Genomic DNA, 19,601 nt, shown 5'->3' with positions numbered 1-19,601 from the left:
GGGAAACACGTTGGTATCAAGATTACATATATAGAAGCTAACTGAAGTGGTAAGCATCTGTAAAAAAAAGTGTTCTTCTCTACATGCTAAGAAAATGAATACAGAACTAATTCATCCATCAGAAGTTATGTGAACTCATTTCTGTTCTTAAAACATACAGGTCAAAAAGAAGAAGTAAAAAAAATACAGATGAAATGACAAAGGTCCTTTCCAACCAAAATGATTCTGTGACAATGCTATACAATGGCATTAGCACGGAATGATAGTTATCACTAAAAGGAACAATTTCGAGGCATACCAAGATGTAAATAATGTTCCATATGTGACAAATGTATAATCCTAAGGGCAAAACATGGATGCGCTTGTCCCTAAAACATATTTATGTGGAAAAAAATGCACCCAAACCCATTAAAACTGGAAAAGAAATATATCAACTCTAAAGATAGACCATAACAGATAATACCCAGAAGACATATACATTACTATTAATGGATCTAATTTGAATGAAAGGGAAGTGAAAGGGAAGAAAAAAAATCTCAGTGAAAACTTAATGAAGAGAAAGGCTTAATTTTTCGCATTGTCTATTTCTTGAACACCTATAAAATCCTTATCAAAACTTGTGCATATTGCTATTATTGCCTGAAAATTGCTACAAATGTATTGTATACATTTGTATACATTGTACTCATTGTATAATGTTTCTGAACATTATACAGTATGTCTACAAAAATGTGTGAACAGCTCCAGCCATTCATATTATTTTTCTTCCAAGATATTTTATATGTTGAATTATGTCCATCGTAAAGCTCTGTAATTCCAATATCCTTCTCTGCTACTGAAGAGGAATTCCATTGCAATCTAGACTATTTATACATTTCTTGAAGGAGAACGGAGAGGAAGGAGAAGAAAAGAATACGTGGGTCGGGGCAATCCTAAGCATAAATACAGGCTGTGCAGAGAATGGATTGAGAGCAGCCCTGAGGAGAAGGACTTGGGGATGATGGTTGACAAGAAGCTCAACATGAGCCAGTAATGTGCACTTGCAGCCCAGAAAGCCAACTGTATCCTGGGCTGCATCAAAAGCAGCGTGGCCAGCAGGTCGAGGGAGGTGATTCTGCCCCTCTACTCTGCTCTCATGAGACCCCACCTGGAGTACTGCATCCAGCTCTGGGGTCCCCAACATAAGAAGGACATGGAGTTGTTGGAATGAGTCCAGAGGAGGGCCGCAAAGATGATCAGAGGGCTGGAGCACCTCTCCTATGAACACAGGCTGAGAGAGTTGGGGCTCTTCAGCCTGGAGAAGAGAAGGCTCCAGGGAGACCTTCTAGCTGCCTTCCAGCACCTGAAGGGGGCCTACAGGAAAGCGGGAGAGGGACTTTTTACAAGGGCATGTAGTGACAGGACAAGGGGGAATGGTTTTAAACTGAAAGAGGGTAGATTTAGATTAGATATTAGGAAGAAATTCTTTACTGTGAGGGTGGTGAGACAGTGGAACAGGTTGCCCAGAGAAGCTGTGGATGCCCCCTCCCTGCCAGTGTTCAAGGCCAGGTTGGATGGGGCTTTGAGCAACCTGGTCTGGTGGAAGGTGTCCCTGCCTGTGTCAGGGGGGTTGAAACTAGATGATCTTTAAGATACCTTCCAACCCAAACCATTCTATGATTCTATGAAAAGGACAGTTATAGACACTATTACACAGGCCTAAAAGGGAAAAGCAGAACTGATCATTCCTATGAGAAACTGGCAACGTCTCTTCCTGACAGCTGCCACACTTTTGACACTTCTCTCCTGTTACTCTATGCTTGGCACTCCCAACACAGCAATCAGTTAGCTATGCTGGTTCGGTATTGGCAATTTTCATTAGCAACACCCTAGACGGACTAAAGTACCTCGCCAATACTAACAACCAGGTTTACCATTTAGCAGCTCACGCAGGGTGCCAAAAGCTTTAACATTTTGCTTCAGCTGTTGCAAATTACCACATTTGTATTTTTTAAAGCCTGCAGGGACCGTGCTTCCATATAACCACAGCGGGTCACTGAATGGACTATTGGAATGAGGCCCAGGGCTGACAATACAGCTGTGAAAATGTTCTGAAGCGAGCAAAAGGAATAGATACCTGTAATTGGTTTGGGGTTTTGTGTGTGTTTTTTTTTTGTTTGGTTGAGGTTTTTGTGTGTGTGTGTGTTTTTTGTGATTTGCTTTTGGGTTTTTTTGTTTGTTTGTTTGCTTTTTTGAGAGGTTAATTGGGGAAATGCTACTGTAAAAAGATTTCTTCTTCACATATGAATCAATACTGTGACTCAAGACTCTGAAATTGATAGGGGATTACAGCAAAAAACAGTGGCAGTTTTAACTAACTGCACTTTAACACAAAGCTGAAACTCATACGTTATTCCCTTGATACAGCCCTTTTCTTCTGAACTCTCCTTGCCAGTGTCAGTCCTGTCATCGTCATCGTACTAATATATCACAGTACTTGTAAGATCTGCCTTTCTTTGCTCATTTTCAATCGTTCAGCAGAGAAGAGCAGCAGAAGCAGTATGCATGCACAGCCAGCTATACAAGTTCACTTCTCTTGTCTTTCCTCTTTTTCATAGCTGAACATATGACAAAAATTGCTAGTGACACAACACCACTGAGGAAATGTTTACCCAGCAGTTGATTCCATTGAATCTCTCTCACTCTTTCAATTTCAAAGGGAATCCCTGCAATCACCCCCACTCTCATATATTCATTCTAGTCTCTAATGCCCCTTTCTTTGTTTTCATCATAGTAGACTAGCTATTGTATTTGTGCTAAGAATTGCTTCCTTTAAAGCAGCTGTCAGTTCCTGGATGGGACTAACAATCTAGTGAGATGCTAATACTAACCACTATTCATTTTACTTAACGTAAAAAAAAAAAAACCCAAACATAATTACTTTCACCTTCTCTTATCTCCCCAACTTTACACTAGAGATCATCAAAACTGTTTCACATGTCAGAATTAAATTATCAATGGGTCTCACACTGTCTGGGAACTGCTCAACCCACCCACAATCCCCCTGGAAGCCAGAGGCTTCAAGTGAAGTTGATTTCAAGGAAAAGATCTGTCTTGGTACAACCTGGATTGAGCTACTAACCACACATACACATAATAATTTAAGGAAATGTTTTGCTTAAAATATAAAAAAAAATTGTTTCTGTTCTCAATACCTTTACCAGTAAATGCATAGATCAGCTTTACCACTGTATCTGAAAATCTAAGGATACATTTGAAGACAGGAAATAAACATACTTATTACTTGGATACAATAACAGAAACTTTAAAAAATTTCAGCAAGACAGACTCAGGAAGAACAGGATGACTTAGGTTTGTGGCAGCAGTCAATTCATATGCATGGATGGAACATGAAACCTGCTAGATACAACTGATAAGAAAAATACTGAAAAGTAAAAATTGGACATTTACATACTAACATGATCAGAAAATCATGAGTTTAAAAATACTGAAATGAAGTATTTGAGAAGAAAAACTTCTTGTTGGTGTATTTTCAGTGTTACACTGATAGTATCATTTACACAGACAACATAGCATCACAGCATTCAGAAAAATAACTATTTAAATTCACTGGCATAAAAACCAAAAGGATGAGAAAGTGGGAACTCCTCAGATTCTGAGAGATTCTCACTTCTTTATACAAAATTCCAATTGTTTCTATAAAAGCCTGAACTAGTTCAGAGGAAAGAGAAAAATTGTGATTGTTTTTCTTTAGCCCTAAATATTCCAAAACTATAATCTATTGTTCTCAGCCTGCAAAGCTGGAAAAAATACTCCCTGGCTCTTGTCTTCACTAATTTCTTTTCCATATTCAAGTGTTTTAAGTTTATCTAATATCTGTTTGGACAGAAGCTGGTCCTTATGTTCATTTTCTTCCTTTTCTTTACCTTTTCTACTTTTGCCATATCCTTTTCGAGGCAGATGGCCCACACCACTGCACATCATTCAAGAGGTGAATGCGCTGCTGATATATATAGTGGCACAGTGATATTTTCTGTTTTGTCCCTTAATATTTCTCAACACTGTCTTTCTTAATAATTCTGCTAAACAATGACATTTTAATGAAAATATTTATTCTAATTCAAAGATTAGTGTCGTAAGGTAGTATAGCAAGATCAGAACATGTTGTGTATGTATACTTAAGATTGTTTTTCCTAACACATATTAATATATGTGCTCATACTGAATTTCATCTGCCATTTTATCAATGAGTTAGAATTATGAGATACTTGCGGAGTTACATATGTTAGCTTTTATTTAAATATCATGAATAAATTAATCTAACTCAGAAATTTAGTCTCATTTACAGAAAATATTGCATTTGCCATTTCCAACCAGACACGTTACCTCAGCATAAAGCAATAATTGTTCCACAGCACTGGGACATTAAGTCATATGCATTTATACTGCAAAAACTGTTTACAACACAATGTCCTAAACTGAATTTGTTGATGAATTTTAACTGACTATAGACATTTTCTGGAATGTTAAGGAGATAATCCTCCTTTAATCATCAGTAAAAGACTAAGTGATACCAATATAGCTAGTTTTTTTCCAGAACCTGCATTCAGATCTGAGTGTACCTCAAAAAATTCAACAGGTAAAAGGACCGGTGCTGACTTATAGTATTTACAACCTTCTGCCAGCTCTGAATACAAGATTTTCAGCCTAAGCCGCAATCCTAGCTAATATTTGCACATCACAGCAAGAATAGTTGTTCCGATATATATATATCCTAAAAGTGTATAAATTTTAGCCAAAGAGGAAAATTTAATAAGGAAAGTGCTAATTAAAGGCAGAATAGGCTTGTTTCCAATAAGAAAAAAAAAAAGAAAAAAAGCGTTGTTCAAGGGTAATAGCAATTTGGGCAGCTTCGTAAGCAAGATTAAGGAATAATACTGAATTAGAATGAAGTGAATTAGGTTTATTACTACTTGAAATCAATTCGAGGAAATTTTTTAAAGGAAATGCCAAAGCATTTGTTGCCACAGGTACAAAGCTAAAAAAAAATTCCATGTGTATTATTTTTTAAAAATAAATTCTGAATTCTGTCTTTAGGTCCCCACCATCACCTCATTCCCTTTCCTTTTCTATTGGGCAAAACAACAATAATGCAGAATAGCGATTTTATTAAACAATGGGACTATGAAATGAGCTGCAGCAACTGGACTTTTTCATTCTTGGGGAGAGATGTGTTAGAAACAATTTTCAACACAGCGAGTAAAAAAAATGCTTATGAAAGAGAGGAAAAAATCAGAAAAGGGAAAAAATGTAAATTTATTTCAATTTCTCAGGCTCATGAAATAAGACACCAAAATGAAAAGAGAGCTGTTCTCCCCCTTGAATGTATTCCTATTGTTTTGCTTAAATCTGGCCCTCAATGTTTTCTACTCTCAGGAGAGATCTCCTCACAGGAACCACACCATATTGTCAACAGTTACATTAATCTCTCTGACAGTTTTTAGGAAAGGAGTTTGAACTCAGATACTCATCTTGGAAAAAAAAAAATCCTTGCAAAAAACATCTAGTGGTTAAGGTTGTTGGCACACATTCAGCTGTCCAGTCTTTACTGTACTTAGTTTCTGGCATATCATAAAGGGTACCAACCCTGCTCTTTGCCAAACAGGCAACAGAGTACAAATAGCAGGTTTCATCTTCCACTGACACCTAATGTTTCTGCAGAAAAGATTGGGTGAAACTGTGTCTGGAGAATAATATTCCTGATGGATCACAGAGAAACGTTAGGATGTTGGAAGTCCTCTTTCCTCTATTAAAAACTCTCAAGCCATATAATGGCTTTCTCTCACTACAAATCTCAGTTTGCAGTTAAGGAAATACTGGGATAATTGAGAGACTGCCTAATGCTGGTTGTAAATAGTGACTTTCACGAATTTTTTCCAGCTGTCTGTTCAAAACTGCAGAGCATTTTTACATTATGTAAGAAGACAGAGTCAAATGGTTCATCTTTTTTAAAGATGTGAAGGCAGTGAATACGTCTAACCTGCACATAATAAACGTATAGTAAACTAAACTGTAAAGTGAAAACAAATAGAGCAGATGGCTGTCTACCCAGGGATATGCTTATCCATTCCAAATGTCAAGTCTCTTCAAGCCTAGCTTTCTGTAAATGTTACAGTAACAAGTATTGTTGAAGGAGTGCTCTTCTCTGGTCAAACACAGAAGAAAACAATTCCTTAACAATATATTTAATGTCATAATCATCGATTATGTAGAAATGACAGATTCTGTCTCTCTAAGAACTGCCATATCAAACCTAAGAACAAGGCCATATATTTATTTTGATATTCAGAAATGTATATTACATTTTAGATAGAGACAAAACATGCATCTCCCTTCTTTAATAACACAACTGAACAATTCATAAAGCAACAGAGAAATCTGTTTCTGAGACAAATAATTTTCATGTTCAAAAGTATATTATTTTTGTTGTTGCTTCAACATGCAACACTGCATACATGAGCAACAATGAAGTTACTTGGACTTTGTAAACATTCATCAGAAAAAATGCCTTTACTAAAACGGGAGACAGGGCCGTCCCCACAATTTGCTAACAGCTCACAGCTTACATTGTAAGAACAGTAACACACCAAAATCTCACAAATTCAAGAAAATTAAGAAACGGGAGAGATAATCTTACACTTTTTTAATGGTCACCCATACTACTACATACTCTGTCTGTATGCAGCTGTTTGGAGAAATACAGATATCAGATTTCTGTATGGAAAATTGGGAAAATTGGTATTAGAAACAGACCCAGGTAAATACTCCTAAGGCTTAATGCGTATGAAAGTTTGTCTTGATGAGCTTCCTTTTAGTAAATGAAGATTTTACTGTCTCACAAAGTCCACCAGATCCAAAAGGATAAGAGATGAAAAGGACTAATATTCCTAAGAACAAGACCTCATCTGAGCAAATGCCGCAGTACTTAACTTCATTCCTTCTTGTTTGTCAAGATAATCTTCCTATCTTCTCCTGTTTATTTTCCGGCAATCTGTTAGCAAGTCTTCATGAACTTCCTCAAAATAAAGTTGCACTTTATGACTTCAACAGAGAAAATGGAAGAAACCTTCTCTTTTAGCTAGAAGGTAATTTTTATGTGCACTACTGTCTTGCTGAGATGGAAATCCAATAGTGTAATTTTTACATGAACACAAAATTTCATGATATCGCTATTTCATGTTATGCACTAATTTTTGGTACTGTGCAGTATGTCTCCGCTATTCAATGAACTAGTATTTCTTTGTAGTCCTGTTTCTGTGATGTTAAATGATAAAAATTACTAAGGTATCAACATTGTGAAAATTCCTAAGTCCTTTTTCAATCAGAGAGCATTGCAAATGAAGAATACCATACCTGAGTATTGTCTGTAACTACTATATTACTTCACACAGATATAACAAAATATGAAGTGAGACTGTCTAGTCATCATCCATACACTATCTACGTCATATAAGTAGATGTTCCAGGAATACTTAATCATAAATTTTTAATTCCCCCAAAAAAGGCTAAAATTCAAAGTAAACCCCCGACCCCAAGAAACTTCCCCTCACTATAATTTACAAAAAAACCTAGCTAAAAGTTCATCATTTTTGGAACTTCTCCCAGACATGCAGGAAAGTTTGGACTAGATGAAAGATTGGACTAGATGATCTTTTGAGGTCCCTTCCAATCCCTAACATTCTGTGATTCTGCGATTCTGTGAAAGTTAGGAAAAGCTCTCTTGACAGGAAGAGTTATGACATGATAAGAGTAAGAGCTAGTTTTTTCTCTAGGCATCTGCCAGGGTTAAATATTTCCTTGTTTCTACAGTAACTGCACACACTGTGTTGAAAATCACAACTCTCCAAGTACAGAATGCAACTTTTGATGTATTTTCTGTAACATATTGTAAAGGCTGATGGAAATTTAAATTGTTACTGGAATGTTACATTGCTAAAAAATCATGATGCATATTAAAGTATCTACCGCATATGTATATCCTGTTTTCTAACGCGTAGCCAGCTGTCATGGAATCTCTCAGAGAAAAGGCTGGAGGGTCAGTTCATCCCAAAACTACCTACTGGGTACCACTGCATCTAGCCCAAATAAAACAGGAGGAATAATTTGCACACATTTATTCCATTTAGATTTTTTTATGAGGTATCATTGTTCTTTAGAGCCTGTGTTTGTTCATACCTGCTGCATTTCCATTAACAGAAGTCCTATGCAATACTGAGACACAGATAGTACAATTCTGATGCATACTATCTCTGAACTCAGAATCACATTTAGCTTAATTATCAAGAACATGTAACAATGAGAAGTTTCATCCTTTATGGTCAACTACGGAATGATCTGATGACTAACAAGAAAAAAGTTACCCTTTCAAAAAATGCTAACAAATTTCTTAAAAAGTGAATTGCAAAGTGAATTAATATCCTTTCAGCGTTTTACACCATGAGTTCTGTCCTAGAGGGCAGAAGGAGGATGGCCTAGAACTGAATATACTATTTAGTGAAATTATAGGCACCTGCATAGGTGATAATGGCACCTCGTCAGGCCCAAGGAACACTAACACCTACAAGGCTGGGCAGCACAGAGAACTACCCATGGACAGGGAGGCCAAAACTTCTTCCTGATTTAATTAATGTCTCAAAAGTACTGGGAGAGGAAGGGAGAGAAAACGAACATTTTGATTCAAATAATTCCCAAAGACAGATCTGAGCACAGTGAGAAAATACAGGTCTGATATGTCAGGCTGTTCTCTGGGATAAATCCTGCAGATGCAAGATGGCATGAAGGAATAGATTTCTACCAGGCTGAAATGGAGTAGCTGACAGGTTCATGGGCCTTCACATGCTGAGCTGTGCTATCCAAGGCATAAAGCAAGTACACTCCACTCAGCTGGCAGGTAAGGCTGGAATCTGATATGGCAGTGGTCTATATGGAAGAGGGATTAGCCAGGAACTCGGCACTTGAAATTCACTTATCCCAGGAAAACATGTAACACTTTTTAACTAGCAAAACCAATTTGCTTCGAAGCTGATGATGCCTAGAAAGTTATGGAGGAAATCTTGAACTTTAAGTTTGGAAAGCTTTATCTAACCTTTTATTCAGAAGCTTTATACACACTGTCCAAAAGCAAGTTCATAGATTAATTAGGGGAGCACGATCTCTCTTTACTAACAGCTGAAAGACGACAAACCATCATCTTCATCATGGCATGGTATTACCATCAATAGATCAGATGAAAAAACTTCAGCTACCTTACCCTCAAAATCAAATCATAGCATGTCAAGAGGAAATTCTTCAGTAATTTAAGACCAGATGTACTAGGCTTCACTTGGGTTTTCAGATTTTTTAATATTTATATTGACTGTGTATACATGCTATGGTGCCTTGTAACAAATAGTTCCTGAATTTAGATAATGAATTTAGAAGGTTCATTTGATGAGAAGGTATTTGGCTACCTATCCATTTCATCGAGCTTTGTCTGGATACCAGTAAAAGCATTATTAACAAAAAATTGCACATATGTTTAGATTTAAAATTCGGTTCTTTCCGCTAGAAGGATATTTTTCCTGTTTAATGCTCAATATGATAAAAGAACTATATAATCACAAGGAACAAACAACACGTGCTTGCACGTATAATTCATGGATTAGGAAATATACATTCAATTATCTAAACTTGGGTGTGGAAAAAGAAGAAAAAATTAACAAATTTACTTGGTTTTACAGTTGTTCATTAAAGCATTCAAATATATTTTACTCAGCTGCTGTATATACAGTTTGTCAGCAGCAATTAGAAATTTCTGGATAGCTGCTGTAGTACACTAGACAACTCCATACCACAAAATATTCTGAAAATTCCTCCTAAAAACTCTGGAAGATGCTGGAGTGATATGGCAAGAAAATATGCATACTGCCTTCCAGATGTGAGTTCCAAGTGCCCATTCAAATATCTTAAAATTTCAGTAAATGTTACCTTTCTAGGACAAAACAGCATATCAATTCCTTTCCACAATAGACAAGCTTTAGTTACTTGAAGCAAAAATTTTCTACTCCAGCCCAACAGCTTGTTTTTTTTTTTATCCTGCTTATAGACCAGACACTCGTTTACCTCTCAGATCTCTGGAGAGCTGTGGTTTAAGGGAACCCAGGAGGAAAAGACAAATTTGGAAAGCCATTTATCCATCTCACTAGAATTGAGACATTATGGTTTTCATTCTTCCCCCACTCCCCAAAATACCAAATTTCCACCATCAGAGCTCTCTGAATAAACGAACATTTTGTTACTGGACTCAGGAAGAAAGAAACCACATGCCTGTTAGGGACAGAGAGAGGAGGAGTGGAGTATGTGCTTGGGAGTGTGTTTATTTGACTGGATTGCAGACAGTCAACCGAAGAACATGCAGATCATATATTTTTAAGCATTTCACAATGTCTTATTATTAATTCCAGCCAAAACCACCAAGACCAAAATTATCTGAAATTGGTGCTTGTGTGTCCTGACCCCAAAGCCAACAACGGTTGCATTAAAAAAAAAATTTCTACGTTCCTCTCGTTTAATTTTTATTTTTTAATCGATTAGAAGGCAGTGCCCTTTAGAGTCTACAGAGAAGACAGGTCTCCGTAAATAACAAGTTGAAACATGGTCCTGGGTAAATTTTACTTCCAGGAAACCAAAACGTTGCAGTTCTTGAGAGAGAGAGGCTAGAAGCAGAGGGCTCTTCTAAAGGAAGGAGTTTTTATTGAACCTGTCACTTGTCATTAAACACTCCATATTTCACCTTAGCCTGATATTTTCATTAGAGCATACAGACCTTTTTCACCTGTGAATGAAAGCACTCCCTTCAGCCTTGTGTTGAATATGGGGAAAGACTCTCTAAAATCCATCCCACACAAACAGGACAATTAGGTTCACAAAAGCAGGAAAGGCACTAGGGAAAATCATATTAATACTAGGATAACTTACACATTTCAATGTCAACTATCACATCCCACTTCAATCTTAAATTCTTACATGCATTTAATAATGTGTATTTTTAATTTCAGAAATACTTGCATATAATTATATAGAAAGCAACAGACACTACTGCAGAATAAAACACAACATAAGCAAAGTGGAAAAAATATGTACTGCTGTATAGACAACTCTAATTGGAAAAACTGAATGTAAAAAGGTACAGATAACAAAATTATACACTTTGACATCTTTGTTCCCAATTTTAGCTTCCCTATTAGACCACCAACCTACAACAAAGTAACACTGGAGAAAAAGTGAAAAATATCAAACAACTTGGCTTCCTCAAAAGAGACAGTTGGTTATTTGTTTCTTGTTCCTAGACATAAGTTGGTTTCTTTGACATTAAAAAAGAGGAAATATTTAGAGTAAAATTATGCTACCTATACTAGTCATGGTTTTATATCGATGATCTCTCTACCGCTAAAACACTCTGTAAATAAAGAATTGGATAGGATATAGCAAGAACAGTTATACATTCTTAAAGAACTCTGATAGAGAGCAGCGCCATTTTTTGCCACCTAATTTCTGAGGAAAAGCTGCCTCACTGCTGCCACCAAAGCTGTACAATCTCTTTGAAGTATCAGAAACTGGTGTTAAACAGTTTTAACGGAACTCAAAGTTATCAGTAACCAGAATGTCACTGTCTGTTCATTGCTATGTGTAGTTGCACAGACATATTACATAATTTACTGTTTCTTTAAAAAAAAAAAAGGCAATTTTAGTACGCAAATAGGAGCTAAGAGAAAACAAATTTCAGGCTTTTTCCAATGCATTCCATTTGTGTAAAAGAAAGAAAAATGAAAAAGGAAGTAATAATTGTGGGGGAAAAAGCCAGAAAAGAAAGCCATACCTTTTAAAATCTGAAAGTGCTACATAAAAACAAAGAAGATGGTCTTGTGGAATGGTGTCATTCAATAAATACACCATGCACATAACTGCAACGCATATGTCAAGTACCACTTATCTTTTCAAACTTAAAATATAGATTTACTCAAATGCAGATTAGAAATCTAAACAAATATTGTATTAGTTTTAGGAATTTTTAAAGACATTTCACTAATAGAAGGAGGATTGTGTTATTTAAACTTAAGCTGCCACAAAACGAGAGCGTTGTGGATTGCCATAGCATTACAGCCACAAAACCCATTAGCAGATGTAGAAATCCCACATCCCAGCCTTTTATAAAAGTCTGCAGTTATGAAATCATTTTCATACACTCGAAACTTAACTATTTCAGTGCCCTGCACATACAGGACTGGAATTGAGGGGGGAAACCACAAAATGGTGCATCCGAGAGCATTCCACATGGACATATGTTTCTGTGGTTCTTTCAAAAGTTCTTAAAGAGTTGAAACCATCCCCCTGGAATTTCACAGAACAGAGTAAAGAAGTATCTGGTTAAATGAAGGAGGGGATTCATCTTGCTAGTGAACTGTTAGGATTTATTCTGTGTCTTTATTGTAGCTGTATTAAGACATGTAGCTGGCAACAAGAAACAGTATTTAACCTACGATAATGAAGGGAAACACCTATGAGAAGGCTTGCTCTCTAAAGATTTAAAAAGTAATTTTAAAAGACTTCTTGGGTAGACTACTGTTTCCACATTTATTTTCACTCACTGAAAGTAAAGTTATTTTTGTAAATTAAAGAAATCACAGGCTAAATACTTATTAACTCCTCACTTAGCATTATTGTATCTTTGCTTTATTTCATGGCAACAGTTTAACATTTTTATGACAGCACTTGAAAACTTACCATTTGATAAACCATCCACAGCTAATACCAACATACAGTACACTGAGAAATATTTGACTTGCTTTCATACCAGTGACTTTCATATGTCTATTTAGATTTGAGGTAACCAGATAATTCTGCAGGGCAGCAGTATGTTACCATTTCAGAAATAAAGCAAACTGACTAGTAAGCATACAAACAATTCATGAGTAGAGTAGGGTTTCACTGGCAAACAAGGATGAGTAAACACAGAAAACACGGTCCCCTAGTTAACCCGCAACAATTATAATTTACTATAAGAATACTTACTTGGTTATCTTTCATTTACTGAAGAAAAGGCACCAATATAAGGTAAAACCAGCTAGGAAAACACACAAAACAGCTGAAGAAAAAGGTTGTTAGAAGAGCAGTGAAGAAAGAAATGCCACACTAATCTCAATGCAAAATGATAAAATTATTTCAATGATCCACTTTATAACTGAGTTGACAGTTAAAACTATTTTTCCCTTTTATGAAAATGGGGTAAGCTATGAAGGAAACTGAGAGAGGATGCTTTCTTTGAAGTGCTCTGGGACAGATGTGTCCTTTTAAACAATCAGTAACAAATTTCTTAGGTAACAGCTATGAAAGGGATCAGGAGGTACAGCAGAGAGCAAGGTAGCGAAGCCTGGCTGATTGGCCACATCTAATTCAATTCCCATGTTACCTGAAGCTGTTGGGAGCTGTCATTAAGATTATCCTCTCGTCTCCTGGCCTCCTCCAGCATCTGTGCACTCTTCTTTTTCTCCACTTGCTCCTTGTGCTTCAGATTTGCTACTTTCTTATTTTGATCTTTAACTTGCCTGTAAAAGAGAAGAGCACTCAGAGCGTGGTCCAGAGCACGCTTCCCGTCAGCCCCAGCTCTGGGCAGCTTGACTGGGGAAGAGTGGAACCCTCAAGCACCATCACTTCGTTTGCAGAAGGTCACCAACACCAAACTCATCCTCAAGTGTCACCCTCAACTGTTAATTCAGCCGAAAGAACGCTTCATTTTGCTCATTACTATTAACCTAAATGTGGAAATTTTTGAAACACAAACCTTGATTATTATTTGGTATAAACTACTAATCAAAAGATGCACCTGCCCTCTTGTGACTACGTGGCAGAAATCTCTTCTCTGTTCATACACACATGTACATATAAAAAACTACAGACATCTAACAGCCTATTTTGCTTTGGGTACCACTCTATCTAATGTAAGGAAAATAGAAGGATCAAAAGGAAAAAAGAATGGAACATGACTGAACATAGAGGGCTACCTACAAGATCTACGAAGTTTGATTCCAGAAGTAAAACTATTCCTTTTCAACGTCAAGTTCTATTTGTTTATGAGATATTTTGAGGGATTTCCTATCCTTTCTGTTTTACAGAAACAAGATAGAGTAAGTAAGAACAAACCATTTCAGAAAGCATGCAGAATTTCCTTTTCACTTGCATCTATGAATTATTTTTGATGATCATGGCAACTACCATTGCCTGCAGACAGGGCTTGGCCTTTCTGGGCATTAAGACACATGGAGTATTGAATCTAATTACAGACCCTTTAATCTCAGCCTCCTGACCACAGAGAACTTAAGTCTAAACTTTTAGTCCAATCAAAACAAAACAGGCTAGCTTTGCTTCCTCAGCCCTTTTCTCCATAATTATATCTGGAGTTTGGATTTTGGAATAAAAGACAGATTCTTTGGTCGCAAGATTTCCCCAAAACATCATGCAAGTAAGAGAGACAGCTCTTCAATTTACTGTTTAGAAAGCAGAATGATATACTAGCTTCCTATCTGTTATGTTATCCACACAGAAAGGGAAGAATGTTTCTTCTGTATTTCAGAAATACTTTTAGAACAGATCACAAACAACTCGGATTGCTTTAATATTTTCTTCAGAACTCATAACAAAAGTATGATCAAGAACATATCTCTTTGTGATATTTATATTCAAATTACATGGCACATGGCTAGTCAGTGCTTTGAGTTCTTCCAAAAAAATGTAAGTTCAACACTGAGCTCTGCTTTTTGCAATGTAAGCCAACTGGAGCTGGGAAAATTGCAACGACAGCAAATTTTCCTTGGTGCTAAACAAACTTCTATTAGTGTGAAAAAGTGTGTATTGGCTCCAGAGACCAAGAAAGAAAGGAAAGTCCTTTTCCAATGATGTTAAAATATTATTGGCATACTTAACTACCTTGTCCAACAGTTACAGCTGATTTGAGCCAGGATGCTTTTTAAACACAACCAGTATAATTGTTAAGTTGTTCTAACCCAGTGCTGCACACTGGCAATGGGCGTATTGCCCAGTTTGAAAGCAGACTTGTTCGGTGATTAAACAACTTCTTGGAAATATTATGTCGGCACCAGCTCAGTTTGTACAATACACGGTTCTATCTATCCGATAAAATAAACATAGCAAGTATAGCTAAGTTAACGCAGAAAATGAAAACATGTAAGCCCAACAAATTCAATTCCACATGAGAATTCTTATTCAACTTCTAAATTAAAATTAGGGGAATTAACTATTTTTTATAAACTTGCAAACTTAGATTCACCTGTCGGGAAACTGGTTTGTGTTACTGTAATCTACTGGTTAGATATGAGCCAAGAATATTAATAAAACCACAATCCTCATCAAAATATGTCTGAAGTAGATAATCTCCTGCATGGTCCAAAATGTCTTCAAACAAAATATGTATTTCAAAGAAAGGAGTAATTATAAGGATATATACTGTTGACATCCACCTTCTCACATTTGAACCAAAATTAATGTCTTTCTAATATATTAGGTAGATACTCTGAGACAAACTCAAGCTTTCATAAAGCAGTTTAAAAGACGGAAGTCTTGAAATTACCTAGTGCTTGTAATACTCAGATCATTTCTCGTAATTGTCATATTGTTTGGAAACTTCAATTCACATGCAGGATACAACTATCACTTTCTACCTTTGATGTCAAAAAGCAACAAAAGTCGGGCAATAAACATTTCAAATGATACAGGTATCTATGGCACTACCTAAAATTTCCTAATGCAGACTGTGGCCAGCAGGTCCAGGGAGGTTATCCTCCGCCTCTACACAGCCCTAGTGAGGCCACACCTGGCGTACTGTGTGCAATTCTGGGGCCCCCAGTTCAAGAAAGACAAGGACCTATTGGAGAGAGTCCGGTGGAGGGCTACAAAGATGATTAGAGGACTGGAGCATCTCCCTTATGAGGAGAGGCCGAGGGAGCTGGGTCTATTTAGCCTGGAGAAGACTGAGAGGGGATCTTATCAACACTTACAAATACCTTAGGGGCGGGTGTCAAGAGGATGGGGCCAGACTCTTTTCAGTGGTGTCCAGCGACAGGACAAGGGGCAAGGGGCACGGGGCACAAAATGAAGTTCCATCTGAATATGAGGAAAAACTTCTTTACTTTGAGGGTGACAGAGCCCTGGAACAGGCTGCCCAGGGAGGGTGTGGAGTCTCCTTCTCTGGAGATATTCAAAACCCACCTGGACGCGACCCTGTGCGATGTGCTCTAGGGGAACCTGCTTTGGCAGGGGGTTGGACTAGATGATCTCCAGAGGTCCCTTCCAACCCTAACCATTCTGTGATTCTGTGATTATTTGCTTTACAGGCCCTATTATTTATTAAGGCTTTTATGAAATTAGTTTTTTCTGTACTAATGTGAATTTTTTTTCATTTTAATACTAATCTCATTATCTTTTACTGTAATGCACGTCAGCACATACAGCTGTTAATTCCTTCCTCACATGGATTTTCATGCTACATGTTAATGTAACATAAGCTATTACCCTCATCTGGTTATCTTTTCTGGCATAATTTCAGATGTTCTTCTTGTAAAATAAAAGGCGACAAAATGTTAACTGAAAATATGCATAAGTTAATTTTTATTTTGTAATTATATTTTAATATATTTTTCCTTCACAGTTATGTGCCTAACACATAACAGTGTTTTCACAATAATCGAAGTATAAGTATACATTTACAATGCATTTGAATCACCACAGAAGCTTACCTTCAAGACAAAACGTATACACGCACACTATTTTCCACCTAATGAATACAGGCACTATGAAAAAATACACAGATCTTGTGCACAGCTATAGAAACAGCCTGTTTTATTCATCTGACTTAGGTACTCAGAAAATATTTCTATCATCTCTCAGTCAGCCACATCAGAAAGACTGTTTAGCTCGAGCCTTCATTGACGTAGCATTACCACCACCCACAGGACAGTTCACTGTTGCTGCAGCTACTAATCCTGATGGACAGATGAACTTCATTTGCTTTAAAGCCCACTTTGCTCCTCAACATAAATTAAACTGATGCATTAGTCAACATCACTGAAAAAAACTGCAAAGAAAACTGTATGCAATGAAGTAATATATTATTTAGTTTAAAATTGCCAATGTGCTTTGTATTATGAAATATAATGTTCTATATTATAGAACCATAGAATCATAGAATACCTCAAGTTGGAAGGGACCTATAAGGATGATCAAGTCCAACTCCCTGCTCCTCTCAGGACTACCTAAAACTAAACCATACGACTAAAAGTGTCATCCAGACGCTCCTTGAACTCTGACCGGCTTGGTGCCGTGACCACTTCCCTGGGAAGCCTGTTCCAGTGACCGACTACCCGCTCAGTGAAGAACATTCTCCTACTGTCCAATAGAAGTTCCTCTGATGCAGCTTCGTTCCATTTCCTCATGGCCTATTGCTGGTCACCAGAGAGAAGAGACCAGCACCTCCCTCTCCGCGGCCCCCTTTGAGGAAGTTGATATCATTGCATAAGACCTCAAAGCACTTTGTACTCCTAAGAGACACAGAGGAGCACATTTATTCACATGTGGAATGAAATGGAGCAGCCATCTGAAAGACTAGAATACTACAGCAATCAGGTCAGAGCACAAAACACACTATAATGGGAAAAAATTCTGGAAGGAAATGCTGGAAGGCAGGAAACAATCAGCTAAGTTGCCCAGACCTTTATTTACAGTCATGTTCATTAATGGTTAGATGGGTGAGAAAAAAAAGGAAATTTTTACTCCAAAAAAAACAACATCAGCACAATGGTATGCTAGTGATCTGAGCTGGGTTGATTTAAAACTCACAGGGAAGTGTCCAACTTACTACATTATCCCCACCATTTCCTTCATCCCTTCTTTGTTTTTAAGGTCTGTTCCACCAAATATTTTAGCTGGCCATATCCTTAACTTATGAATTTAAAAGGTCATAAACACAGTGACACAGCTGAGTTGTTGGATTTTCAGTTTGTTGGTGTTTTTTTTAATATAGTTTTGGTACACAAAGAAAAATATTTATATTCTAGGAAGTATAACAGAAGGAAGACAAGAAGAAACTCTTCCCAAAACCGCTACTTTATTTTAAAAATAAGAAAAAACCCTGTTCTAAAAGGTTTTGCTTCAGCTTTTAGTTGCTCAAAACTCACTTTACCTTACCAATGGTTGATCCTGAAACCACAGAAAATAATGACAGCGCTTGGAAAGGCTAAATGCTTAACCTCAAGAAGAAGAAAGTGATGAAAGGAAACTAAATAAGTGATGAAGGAAACAGGACTGACCATATCACACAGTCCCATCACCACAACTGGGTGTCTGATTGACAGCCAAAGGCTGAACAAAGTTCCCTACCTTATGCATTGAAAAATTACGATCAGGGAAGTTACACACTGCTGAACATCTACATGGAATTTCATATGGCTAGATTTATTTTTTTTTAGAACAGTGAGTGTTATCTGGGCCTCTTCCTTTGCCTCGTTGTGCTGTACCCAGCAATCCCAGCTTCTTAAGTAGCTTATCACTGTTCTTCAATATTATTCTAAGGTGAAAAAAATGGTGCATTAAGTTATTAAGTAAAAGAAATAATAATTTCATTATGCTTTTCAAGCAGCTTGGTTTAATATTACCACCTCTGTTGCACATTGCACCTGAGCTAAAAGACCAATCAACATACTTTTAATGAGTTGCTCTTGTTCAGATGCACAGTTGCAAAATCCAGCACTCTGTTCTCTCTTCTGCTTGTGAGCCTCTCCTCCCACAATTTCTCATCATTTTGTTACACTGTTCCTCGCTGTTCTGTGCCATTTATATGACAAGGTAACATATGCCAATGAAAATATTAACAGACCCTGAAAATTTAACTGGTCTGCTGTATGTGAGACAAGAAGTCCCACAGTGGCTTTAAGAGATGAGGAGGGTGGACTTCATTTCACAAAGCAAGGAAACTTTGATTTTTAAAAACAAAGTGTGTGTTCAGATCAGCACTTGAGGGGGCAAGGGATGAAGACTAGCAAGGCTATTGGAAACCAGCTTGCCCCAGATTTTAGGAACAGGAGCCTAACAGTGTCTGAATCAGGAGGTGTGATAGTCAAAGACTAGAAGCAGATCTCAACTCTACACTGGTTGTCTTCTTTCTTCGGTGTTAAGAATTACCTGCGTGAGTAACTAAAGGCCTTCAAACTCAGGTCCAAGCTTCTCTGAGGTAAAATGTGTCAACTGCCAAACACAACAACCTCCCACATTTGGCCATACAATGTCTAAGTTTTTTTTAAGTTTTTAACTTCTTGCATTAATCTCTCTGATTCAGTCTAACAGAAGACCAAGAAATACAATCAAAACCATACACACTAAATCCTAATGCTACAGGTGCTTCCACTGTGAAATGTTGTTTCTCAGCAATCAGTAGGGAACACACATTCATGGAAACAATATTCCTTATGCTCGAGTGAAATGATGCAGCCTCAACA

General features: G+C 37.1%; 1 protein-coding gene across 1 annotated transcript in view; it reads right to left on the bottom strand.

Moving 5' to 3' along the window:
* The window catches only part of ERC1 (ELKS/RAB6-interacting/CAST family member 1), a 310,530-nt gene that overhangs the window by 130,064 nt on the left and 160,865 nt on the right, over window positions 1-19,601 (bottom strand). Inside the window, 1 exon segment of the mRNA XM_068401134.1 lies at window positions 13,508-13,643. Within this exon segment, the coding sequence (XP_068257235.1) occupies window positions 13,508-13,643 (136 nt within the window).

Source organism: Nyctibius grandis, chromosome 5, assembly GCF_013368605.1.
Source record: "Nyctibius grandis isolate bNycGra1 chromosome 5, bNycGra1.pri, whole genome shotgun sequence".
NCBI classification, from domain to species: domain Eukaryota; kingdom Metazoa; phylum Chordata; class Aves; order Nyctibiiformes; family Nyctibiidae; genus Nyctibius; species Nyctibius grandis.
Note: the sequence above shows the minus strand (reverse complement) of the source record. Positions and strands in the feature narration are given on the sequence as shown.